The sequence below is a fragment of the Sinohyriopsis cumingii genome, chromosome 3, assembly GCF_028554795.1.
Source record: "Sinohyriopsis cumingii isolate HCF-2022 chromosome 3, ASM2855479v2, whole genome shotgun sequence".
Lineage (NCBI taxonomy): Eukaryota > Metazoa > Mollusca > Bivalvia > Unionida > Unionidae > Sinohyriopsis > Sinohyriopsis cumingii.
The window spans coordinates 69167861-69179950 of record NC_142963.1 but is presented as its reverse complement, the minus strand read 5'-3'; the positions used below and the strand labels follow the sequence as shown (position 1 = coordinate 69179950).

The window sequence follows — 12090 nt, the reverse complement described above, 5'->3', positions numbered from 1 at the left end:
TTGGAATTACTCTCTGCTGTGTCAGAATTTAGTCATCCCAGAAAGATAATAAAAACACCTTTCCAGCTATATATGGTATAGGCAGAGGGTATGTAAATCATACTGATGACCTCCCCTCATGTCCAGTAGGTGGTCACCAGTATCTTGGATGTTATCAGTTCAAATTTGCAACTGTCAACAGTGCCTCAGAAGAATCCAGGAAAATTTATCTCATTTTTACCATCCATCATTTAATTTTGGTAGTACAAAAAGTTGTAACGTTGTAGGCTTCAGTAGCAACACTATCAATAGTCTCTCTAGTGTTAGCACAGTGTCTTTCACAGTATCAGCTCTAGTGTATACCTAATCATCCCACTTTAGTTACAGCTATTAGATTGCAACTTGTGCAACAATTAACATAAAGATAGCAATTTTTCAAAGACTTTAAGGTACTGGCAGTTAAATTTTCATGAGTGGGCATATATTTTTTTTGAGCTGAAATATTTTCTTTTATTGGAAGATAATTAATTTTGTTTTTCTGAAAAAGGAGATCTGCCCTTTGATCATGGAGAGAATCAGTACAACTAGATAAACCTACATTTTGAATTTATATGATTGGAAGTGGTGCATTTTCACCAGTTGGTGATGAGTTTATGACACCACATTACTCATGGCTTCCGTTTCCCATTTGTCTAATTTCTTTCTTGTTCTCTTAAAAGATAAGAAGCTAGCTCCTATTACAATGAAAGGTACTGTTCCATAACATCTGACATGTTCAGATGTCATAGAAGAGATGACATTAGTCATAACAAGGACTTGACTGACTTGTTGGCCAATTTTTATGTATCCAGACCTCACTCTCCCATCTTAGTCCTGTAATTCAACCTCTCTTCGAGATTGACATAGCTCGGTTCCTTTAAGTCTTTTTCCTCCACCTCGCTGAAGCAGTTATCACACAAGACTAGCTTTTTTATATCACTTGCATCAGCTTACATGGTATTCTGTTCCAGTGATTAATTGATATGACAAAACCTGGTTTCACTGGAAAACAACAGGTTACTGTTGATAGGCAGTAAACAAGTTATGTATAACTCCTTGATTTATCTGCTGAGAGAAGCAAGACTACAAGACACAGTCCACACTGTCTTAGTCTATCTGAAATACAGGGAAAATGTCCACAGGTTCTTTTTACTGTTGAGTGCTGGAAAACCTGATGTAAGCATGCAAATGCTAGCCACTTGGCTAAAGGGGCTTAGCATACTCTGAACTTGCACTGGATCAGGTATTGCTCCTGAAAATTTCAACTCCAGAAATATGAGTGATGTTGATGATCCTGGCTTTCAGATGTAACCTCTCAATCTGATACGTATAGGAGTCATTCGACTGGCATGCCCAGTCTACTTTCTCTAGATTTTATTTACGAGAGATAAGGCCTTACAAAGAAGAAGAACTCAGTATTGTTCCATTGGTAGCTGCACAGACAGCACAACTTTAGTTTTGGGCATGACCTTGGAACTTTTGCTGGATTTGCCCACGAAACTTTTGAATAAAAGGCAGTAGCTTGGTGTGGAATTCTGCAGTAATGACCATCATACATAAACACACAATCTTCAGTTGCTCTCATTTCACATTTGGAAAAATTCATTCTTTCAGTAGAGCATGATGACATTGGTAGATGTTTGATGCTGAAGCATTTCATCCACTTCTCCTGATGTTAGCATGATCAGATAATGTATTAGACAAAAAAGGAAATATTGTAGTAATTTTGTTTCTTTGAAAATACTTTCCTTTTCATGTTATTTCCTCAAACCCTTTGATTCAGAACCAAATGACATCACACAAGTTTAAACTAATAATATTTAGAGTAAGGGTGGCCACCTAGTGGGCTTGATAGGAAGGTAATCTGTAAGAGTTACTCCCCTACATATATGTTTTACATAGAGAGGTGGGGATTTTTTTTTGTCTTTTGGGGAGGGCTGGATTCTGGAGGTAACAGAAAGTATTTCCTGATGTTAATGTGATTGGGTAAATATCTTTGGACAAATCAACAATTGTGCTGCTTCTGGTGTTATACTGTAGGCCAATATACTGAAAAATGCACATTTATAAGTAGTTTGCATATTTATAAAATCATGGTTGTGTTGATTATGTTTGAGACTTGAGGACCATCAGAAAATTGGAAGTTTTTGACAGTATGAAAAAAATCATTTCAAATATAATGACACAGTAGAGGTAGGTTTACCAAATTAGGATACTAATGTTTTCATATCCTGAAAATTGTTTTTAGAGTTGAGTGTTTTCAGTATTCCGCAGACATGTTTTAGATATAAAAGGAAAGGAGACAGATGACATGTTAAAGGAGATGATGAGAAAGTGAATTTTTAATTTATTGTAGAAATAAAGTCTTTCAGAATCCTTCCAATGAGAAACATTTTGAAAAGATTGGTCTTCAAGCTGCTGGTGTATTTTGTTTTAAATTTATGATCTTGTGGTTGCAAAATATTCTGTTGGTCTCTTCTTTCATCTCCAGGTTATGACCAGGATCCCACTGTCACCCTGTGTGTCAACCAGTCGCTGCAGAATATCTACAAGAACCCAATCAGCTTTCCTCCCCAACTTTATAGAAAGTAAGGTTTCAGATACAAAACAACATTGTGAATTCACTATTTTTTGTGGGGTGCCAGTTTTTGTCTTTTTTAGTATAGGTGAGACATAGGTGTAACTAATTCCAGGGCAGTTGTGACAGCATTGTTTTAATCTTTGTTATGATTCCCAAAACCTGTGAGGTGTAGAATTTGGAAGCTCTGCTCTTTCATATCCGCACACATCTACATTCCAACTGACCCTTAGGCAAAGGCATGGTCATTTGAAAAGTTTTGAAGTCTGTGGTCTTAAGTCCTAAATCCTGCAAATGGTGGCTTTCATTTGTGAAATGATGATTCAATAAGCAATGATTTTTAAAAATTTTCTCACTCCTACTCACCTTCAGACCCTCTGGTAATGTGAAAGCCATATGTAAATTTTGGACATTATCTGTTACGGATTGTATGATTTCTCCAAACCACAAAAGTAGACCCAGCAAACAGTGATTCCTTTTGAAATGGTAGGTTCTGAACTAAAAATTTAAAGTACTAGTGCACATCTCAATTTTTGCAAATCCATAAAATTTATGCCCATGAAAATAAAGGAACATAGAATACATTAGTATCAATAATTTTGATGGGGTACCAATTTTCATGGATTTTGTTGTTGCCCCAAACAATGAATTCAACTACCCAATGAAAAATTAGTCACATATGATAAAAAAAATGCCTCTCACTCCAATTTTCTTACTGTGTTTCATTCATAGAGATCAACAAAGCTATTTGGTAAGTCAAGGTTAAAAGAACTGAATGAATTGTACTGCTTTTTATATTGTTTCAGTGCACATGTATCTATACAGCATGTGGTAGATATAATTTCCACTGACTGCCATAAATGAATATGTTTTGACATAAGTACGGGTCAAGGGATACAAGTATATGTATTCAGACATTAGTACTATTGAAAATGAAAGTAAAAGTAATGATACTAGGATACTAGTACATGAAAGTTATTCAAATCACCTCTTCATTCAGATGAATCTGGTGACGAAAAAATTTAAATCCTTGTGAAAGCATGTCTCAGATAAATACCACAACTATTGCTTGAAGCACAGTTACTAATGAAATGCTTGGTATACATGCTAATCATTGCAAAGTATTGAAACTCCCACTTACTTAATTTTGACACATGACTGTTGAATTAACATTGTGTCAATCAATCCTGCTGGTACACATAAATGTTGGTCTGGTATATAATTCTAAAATACTCTTAAGTGTGTAATAGTTTTCTCGACCATGGTTTGTTTTATCTGCCAAAAGAATTTTAGAGATGCAAACCCTTACCAATTACTGGAATTTTTAGGAATCCCATATATATTTGCAAATAAAATGTTAATTATATCCAAGTCAAAACAGAACAAACACTTAAAAGATAGTATATGTATATATACGATTCGATTTAACATAGTCCGTGACTTTCAAATTTATAATAGAAAATGACAGTTTTTTTGTATGACTATAATGAAACAATAAGACTAGTTGACCAAGGGTCTGTGGTCTTCACTTTAGCATGTAGTGAGATGTAATTTTTGCTATATAAGAAAACATCAAAGGGCTTCCGAATTCATTTTAAAATGCACGTACAGTTGTGTTACTGTGACAGACTTTATAATGAGAACCACTTAATGATAATATTTAAAGGTATGTTCTCTGAAGTCCTTTGTCCATTTGTTAATAAACACCAGTAGATATTGCAATGACAATAAGAGAGCTTATGCATCAATCAGTGTATTTTCTCACCAATAACTAATTATTAATTTTTGTAAAAACAAAATGGCAATATGGTATTATTGATCTTTTTTGCATTTTTCCTCACTAAGAAGTCTCTCCTCATTACGGATTATATGCGTGCACACATCAGTGCTGAAACAGAGGTGAAGATTGAAACCAAGAAGACATTGTTAGGCATCATCCCAGGTGGTATGACAAAGTTATTACAACCATTAGACATTTCTTTTAATTGCTGTTTCAAAGCTGATCTTTGGAAGTTGTGAGGACATTGGATGATGGCAGGTGAGTACATCTTCACAAACACAGGACGTATGCGGTGTGCTACAGATTCCCAGGTTGCACATTGGGTTAAGGATGCATGGGATAGAGTTCCTGAATCATCTATTGTGAATGGCTTTGCTAAAGATGAAATTGTCAGCAGGTTAGAGAAGCCAAATGAGGATGATGAGATGGAGACTGACGATAATGAGAACATTTCCAATGATCTGAGCCCTGAGGTAGCCACCATTTTTCATTCCGATACAGAAGATGAAGACTTCAAGGGATTTTCAGATATTTGAGATAATTAAGTGAACTCTTAATCATTATTTTCTTAATTAGAATATGAAACACTTCTACTACAGGTAATAAAATGAATTACAACATCTATGTGCTTTCAATTATAATTGACATGTTATATAATATGTATTATAAAACTGTTCATTTGTGTAAATTTTATACTGCATTTCACAGATATGTTAAAGTATAATAAAAAGTATTTTTATTTATTTTTCTTCTGTAACTTTTCTGTTTTCTGTCTCTTAATTTTCTTCACATTTCTGATTTCCCTATGGATAGCCTCATTTCCTTATTGTTAGCCTCACTGAGTTTATCTCATCTGTTGAATCTTGCACTCAAGACTGGTTTCAGATGGAATAATCAGGTTAAAGCTTTAGACCTTTAATTAACATGTACATAGCATGCACTTCCATGTGGCTCTTGTTGCAATGGATATCATAATTAAAACAAGCATGGACTGTGCTGTATCAATTGATAACGGAATATATCGGTGCCTTGTACAGGAGTAAAGTCACAAGCATTGTTAGCATTGGTGATGCAATTTCAAGATTGCCAGTAATATGGAATATCATACAGTGATGCCATTAATATTCATGAAACTGGAAGTTACTAGTGTAAAATACGAAGCCAAGTTATTGACCTGGCCTTGTCTTATACTCCGAATCGACTTATATATGGACGAAAGATGGAAAATTTACAAAATTAGTGAATTTGACTTGTACACTGCATTGACTTATAGGCTGGAAAATACGGTACATATTTTTGTGATGGCGATTACAGATTTTCATAGGTGATTTGGATACTCAGAAATATACATATTCCTTTGTTATTTAACTTTGTATTGAAGAACTGTGAATCAGAAAATTACAATTTGAATCTTCCTATTGACTGTTTCAGTTGCATGAAGCTGTGTATGTTCAAGCTGCCAGAAAACAACAAAACCGTGCGTGAAGCTTACTTTGCACTGCTGAAGCTGCTGCCCATCAACATTCTTGTAACAAGGTTTGTGTCAGGACATTTTTCTCATTGCCTGTTTCTCAGTTTACCTGTCTGCTGGACTTCACTACAGTATTCTGCAACTTGATTTAAACTTAAGTGAAAAATCCATTATTGAAGTTAAATTTGATCAGATCAGCATCTTCAGATTTAAAATTGAGGACGTGTAGAAATTGGCTGCTGATGACTACATTCATTTTGAAAGATGAATTTGCATGCACTTAGTAAATGTTAACTTGAGATTTTTGATCATTAGCAGTCAGTAATAGGAAGTTAGCAATAAAAGTTCCAGTAAATTTATAATATATGGTATAAATTAACTGTCAAAAACAGTTTTAATTTTCTTTATCCATTGCAAGACTGAATTTGGTTTTATACTGAAAGTAAGTTAATCAGGTCTGTGTATACATATCTGTCAGAAATTAACAGTAGTACAAACATTGGACATTAGGAAGTACTAGATGCTTCTTTAATAGGGTTTTGCTTTTATATTCAGAATGGTTCAAAGGTATGTGATTTGTATTTCAAATAGATATCGCCTCCTGTATAGATAATGTTGTTCTTGCATTCTTACTATTATGGTTTTATATGGCGATTTGGGAGTTCTGTAGTAATAACCTTGTCTGTCTGTCCATTTATCTTCACTCCGCCTGTTCATTCTTTTTGCAACTACCATAGCTTTGTAACCACAACAATGAATTGGATGTCATTTGGTAGTTATAGATGTGTCTTTTAGATGTTTTATCTTTTCACAAACAATTTTAATGTTAGTACACTTTTTGTAGTGGTTTAAATCTCCACTGCAGCATATACTTGTAACTTGTAACCAGCATAACTCACTTACCAATTTATATATTCTGATGCTATTTGGTTTGAATATTATCGTATAGACCTGATGTGCCTTTTATGCATGTTATGTAAATGCCATTTTGGATAGAGTTATGGCTCTTGTATTAAGACTATTAGCTTAGTATTTTTGTACAGGACGTTGCTTGTAGCCAATATTGTTCAAGAACCATTCAACATAGTTTAATACAATTTAGCATAAACATTGCCTAATTGGCTCACATGTGCCTTCTGTGGGTTTAGTCCATCTTTGACATAGTTATAGCCTTTGTCAGCTAACTTCATATCTTTATATGGGATGTTGCTTGTGATCAGTATAGCTCAAGAATCATACAACATATTCAGATGTGGTTTGATGTAAACATTGGTTCGTAGACCTACATATGCCTTTTATGGGTTTAGTCTCACTCATTTTGGATCGAGTTACAACCTTTTCAATATTTCTGCCTTAAAAGTGTAGGTATATAGTAATACTTGTGTCTGTCAGTCCTTCCATTTCTCTGTCCATCCAGCACCCAATACTGCAGCTGATCCAGTAATATATTGTGGATTGCCGTAAAACTTTGTAAATATTATGGTCATAATCAGAAGATGCAATAATTGACAAATTGCTTTGCTTTGGCAAGTTTTGAGAGTTGTTGCCAATTTTTGTCTTTTGGCAGTGTATGATACAATTTCAATTTGAGCAGATAGTACCCATATTTTTGGTAGATGCCATGGATATTGGAAGAAGTATGGGCATGATTTAAAGATGCACGTATAGGCAAATCAGTGTACTCCTGCAATTTATGTTTGTTTGTTTGGTAGGTTAATTCAGTGTATGACACAATCTTGTTATCACATCTAGCACCATAGTTTCGAATGGATTGCCATAAAACATAAATTTTATGAACCTGACCTGAAGATGCATTTATCATGAATCATTTGCCCCTGCATTTCTTTTTCTGTATTTTTATAGAGTTATTGTCCTTTTTGCAGACATGATTTTTCTCCATTTTAATGCAGAATTCTGCTTTTCTCTTGAACCAAATTTTTCTTGATATAGTCCGTTTTTTTATATCATCTCTGATCTGCTGTTTAAAAAATGATCTGTCCACTCCCATTCCACAACGACCCTTGTAAATTATCCATTCCATATATTAGTTAGCACCTGACTTTTGTAAAGAGTATTCTGATTGGTCAAAGGTTTAAATTCATCCAGTGAATCTTTATGTAATGCAAACTGATGGAAATGGAAAGAAGAAGCATGCTTGCAAAACATTGCATCCCAAGTTGTTGACAGAGAGCATGACATGAAAAGTATAGATAAAAGTTTAAAAAAACGTCTGGAAATGGGAATGGCTGAAGCAAGATGTTGACGGAAATTTAGTTGGTCAGTTTATAAGAAAAATGAATGCTAGAGTACTGGCATTTTGTGACCTCTGCAATAAAGATCTGAATTATAGTAATTGCGGTCGGAAGTTTGGAACAGCACCTACAAAAGAAGCTGCACACGGAAAAATCAAAGTTCAGAAGGCATCTGGAAAAAGTGCAGTTAATTACTGTAAGAAGAAAGATTTCTTGCATGAGAGAACAGATGTAGCCCTCTGTCAGAATATATGCACTGCATGTTGCCAATACAAGCACCAGCTTGAAAGGAGGAAGGCTGTCATTGAGAAGGAAAAGAAATGAATGCACATTGAGCCAAAAGAGTCAGTGATGACAAAAAGGAAGGCTAAAGAAATCTTTGCCAAAGCCGCAAAAAGAGCTCGACTAGCATATCAACAGGTTGTGTCCATTGGAGAAAAAGTCAAGTGAATATATTGGATTATTTATATATAGTTGATGTGCTTGGGTGTTTATTTTACAGATTTGTTATGAAAAGAGAGAAGTATAATATATTTACTGCAAAAATTGACAAATTATTGTGACTTAATTATGATGTGAACACTGACATGCAATGAAATAGCTTCAGCATCAATAATAGTATTGGAGAACAAATTCATGTGACTATAAATATTGTGAAATTATTGAAGTAAAGTTGAACATTTTTGGTAAGTTTATTAGTTTTTGAAATGATTAATTTGGTTTATTTTCTGATCATAAGTTGCACCAGGAACAGATTTTTTTATGAGTGTAAAATGTAGGCAGGAGGCCTTCAACCCCATGGACCCCTGGATTGGTAGTGCTGCTCTTTGAGACCCCTTTGGGTGACTATCCCAAAATCCCCCTAAAAATTGTTTCAGCTTTTTTTTTTATGGAAGACCAATTTCATGTCTGTTTTTGTCTTGTAGCTTAATGCAGTATATGACACATTCTTGATGTCTAAGCTTGTCCTTCAGCTTATGATTGGTTGCTGTGACATTTGGTCAGCATTATTTTCATGACCTGAATATGGGCATATTATCTAATCACTTTGCTCTTTTAATTTTTTTCTTCGAGTTACTGCCTTTGTGCTGCGTACAATACAATCTTGTTATTGCAACTAGTCGCACAGTTTCATATGGATTGCCATGCAGCTTGGTAAATACAATACACATATTGACAAATCACTTTGCTTCACAAGTTTTGTATGGGTTAATTCCCTTTATTATTTTAAGTATAATACAACGTATGATGCAAACTCATTAGTATGATTAGTTCCACCGTTTGTCTTGCAGTTTATTATGGATTGCTGTGAAAATCTGAACAAATTATTGCCATCGAAATATAAACATATTGGCAAATCTTAGTGCACTAATGATTTTTATAAGATTTATTGCCTTTTTTTACTTGCAGCTGGGTGTGGTGTATGATAGAATTTTGTGAATGCATCTTCTCGCGCGGTTTTTATTGGATTTCTTTGGTGGGTTGAGTATGGCAAAGCAACACAAGAAGAGTATTTAATGTCCTGGCATTGGATTTAAGTGATACGCCCTAGGACATGCCAGGATAGCCATCCTAGGCCGATCAAATGGCAGGATTTGAACCCACATCTTTTTGGTCAGGAGTTCATGCTAATCACTGCAACTTCCATTACCATTAGTTGCCTCTTACAACATATGAGAAGGTACATCAGGCCTGTTCTACATCCTGAGGTCTCAGGGGAAGTGAAGCTCAGTATATATTAGTCATCATCAGAAAATAAGCATGTTGACAACTCATTGGACTTGCACTATTTTCAGAAGATCTGTACATTCTTTTATCTGTAGATTCATCAACATCATTGTAGAATGCTCATAGGGCAGGGGTATATTCATGTTATAGAGTTGCTCAATATTCCTTTTCTTTTTCATTTTATGTCATTGTTGGGTCTAGTTGTGTGAAAACCCATTAATAAAACACACACAATGTTGAACATTACTCTTTTTACAGTCAGAGTACCAGTCCATACCTTTTTGACGAAGAACAGGAGAATTGTGCCCTTGACAGTGCTAAGGGATCTAAAGCCACATGGCTAGCAAGGAAAAGTCACATGAGCCGAGTCCCACTGGGCACTTTCCACTCCCACAACTTCAGACAAGTGATAGCTTTCATTCTGCAAAGTGTTTTACCAAGGTAATTTTGGTTATTTCATTTAACCTTGAATATATATATATATATAATTTTCAGAGGCCATAAAAAGGATTCAGATTGTAAAATCCAAAGTTTAAGAAACTTCAGTATCTTCAAACTGGATCTGTAAAGGAAAGACTAAGAGTTCTTTAACTTCAGCAAGATTTTAATTTTGAAACTCATTGGAAAAGAAAATCCAGTTATAGTAGTTGTTTTGTTTTGTTTTAGCTGTACTTTTCATGGATGGTTTGTTGTGCAAGTTTGTTATCGCTACTCCTTTGAAACTACCTGGGGGATTGAAATGAAACTTTACATTTACAGACTCATTTATCCTATGGTCTAGTAAAATTTAGTTTTAGTGAAAGACTTCTTATGATATAAAATTGATCATTAATGAAAATGGTGCTTATCCGACTTCTGATCTGACTGCCACAATGACCATCTTTAAAATCTTGTCACTACTTCTCCTAGATGACTGGTCATATCGACATTGTACTTTCAACCAAAAGACTTCATATGATGTCTAGTTGGTACAAAATAGAAATGGTGTCAGTCGATTTTTGACATCATGGCATCCATCATGAATATTTTCTTATCATGACTGGCAAATCAAAAGTCATATCAATATGGGATTTCCACCAGAAGCTAATTTGACAATCTTGTTATCACTGAAGAATATCAAAGATGGTTTTAATATTCAGCAGTTAAAAGGAAAAAAATGGTCTTATCTTGAATTCCTATAAATTCTTTACAGCCAGTAGAGTTTGTTTTCTAGTCCAATGTTATACCTTTTAGAAGAGTTTATGTACAATGACTTTTGACCAGCATATGTTAGCACAAGTTATTTCTACTCATCCTAACATACTGATAGGATAGACATCAAACTTTACAGTTACCCCACAAGTTGCCATCCAGTATATGAAAATCATGACACTTCCCACTACAGCAGACAGTCATATTGGCATGAGGTTTTCAATTCAAGACTTCTTATGATGTTTGTGTGAAATGAAAATGGTGCTGATCTGGCTTCCAAAATATACTTTTGTGGAGGAGTTTTGAAAACCAGACCTATTTGACCTTGTTGTCAAGAAAAAATTCATTGGTTATATTTTTTTTTACTTCACCGACCTTTTTATCATAGCACTCTGATATTGATTTTATGATCAATGATCTGGCGAGTGAACATGTCAGCACAAGTAGAGTTTTCTTAAATCATGTTTGTGAGTATAACTGAAGAATGCATTGATCACACTTCAGTAATTTGGGGTTATTTTCTCTCCAAAAATATTAATGATATATTTATGAAAACATAGCATATGGGTGTATTGTGACATGTTTAAGACAAGTATGATGTTCTTCTAAAAATGTTTTTGGATTCAGGGTCAAAGGCCATGACAAAACATTTTGTACTGCATATCAAGGTATTATGTGAACTTGTTAAAACAAATGTTTGAGAAATATTGTATTACTTTATTTGGCCTTGGATGCAGGAGGTCAAGGGTTTGAACCCCAGCTAAGTCATACCAAAGACTAAAAAATGGCATCACTATTAACTGCCATACTGCAGACATTGTAGCAATATGACTAAAAAATTGTTAAAGCTACGTTAAAAATCCAAGTCACACACACCATATTTGGTATGTCAGAGTTTCAAAATAATATCGGAGATAGTTTCAATATTCATCAGTTTAATAGAATAAAAGAAGAGATGAAATTGGATTTAGTCAGGATCTCTGGAATTTATTTTCATCTATTAGAACTTTTGTCCCTTCAAGGAACTCATTTTCTTTTATGGTATGGTAGAAAATAAGCAATCATTCACTGA

At 34.4% G+C, this 12090-nt stretch overlaps 1 protein-coding gene across 1 annotated transcript in view; it reads left to right on the top strand.

Moving 5' to 3' along the window:
* Nucleotides 1–12090, top strand: part of LOC149803047 (serine/threonine-protein kinase SMG1-like) — a 257744-nt gene that overhangs the window by 46377 nt on the left and 199277 nt on the right. The window contains exons 17-19 of the mRNA XM_089952603.1: nt 2510–2606; nt 5808–5912; nt 10086–10268. Coding sequence (XP_089808729.1) covers nt 2510–2606; nt 5808–5912; nt 10086–10268 — 385 coding nt within the window. The remainder of the gene's footprint in view (nt 1–2509; nt 2607–5807; nt 5913–10085; nt 10269–12090) is intronic.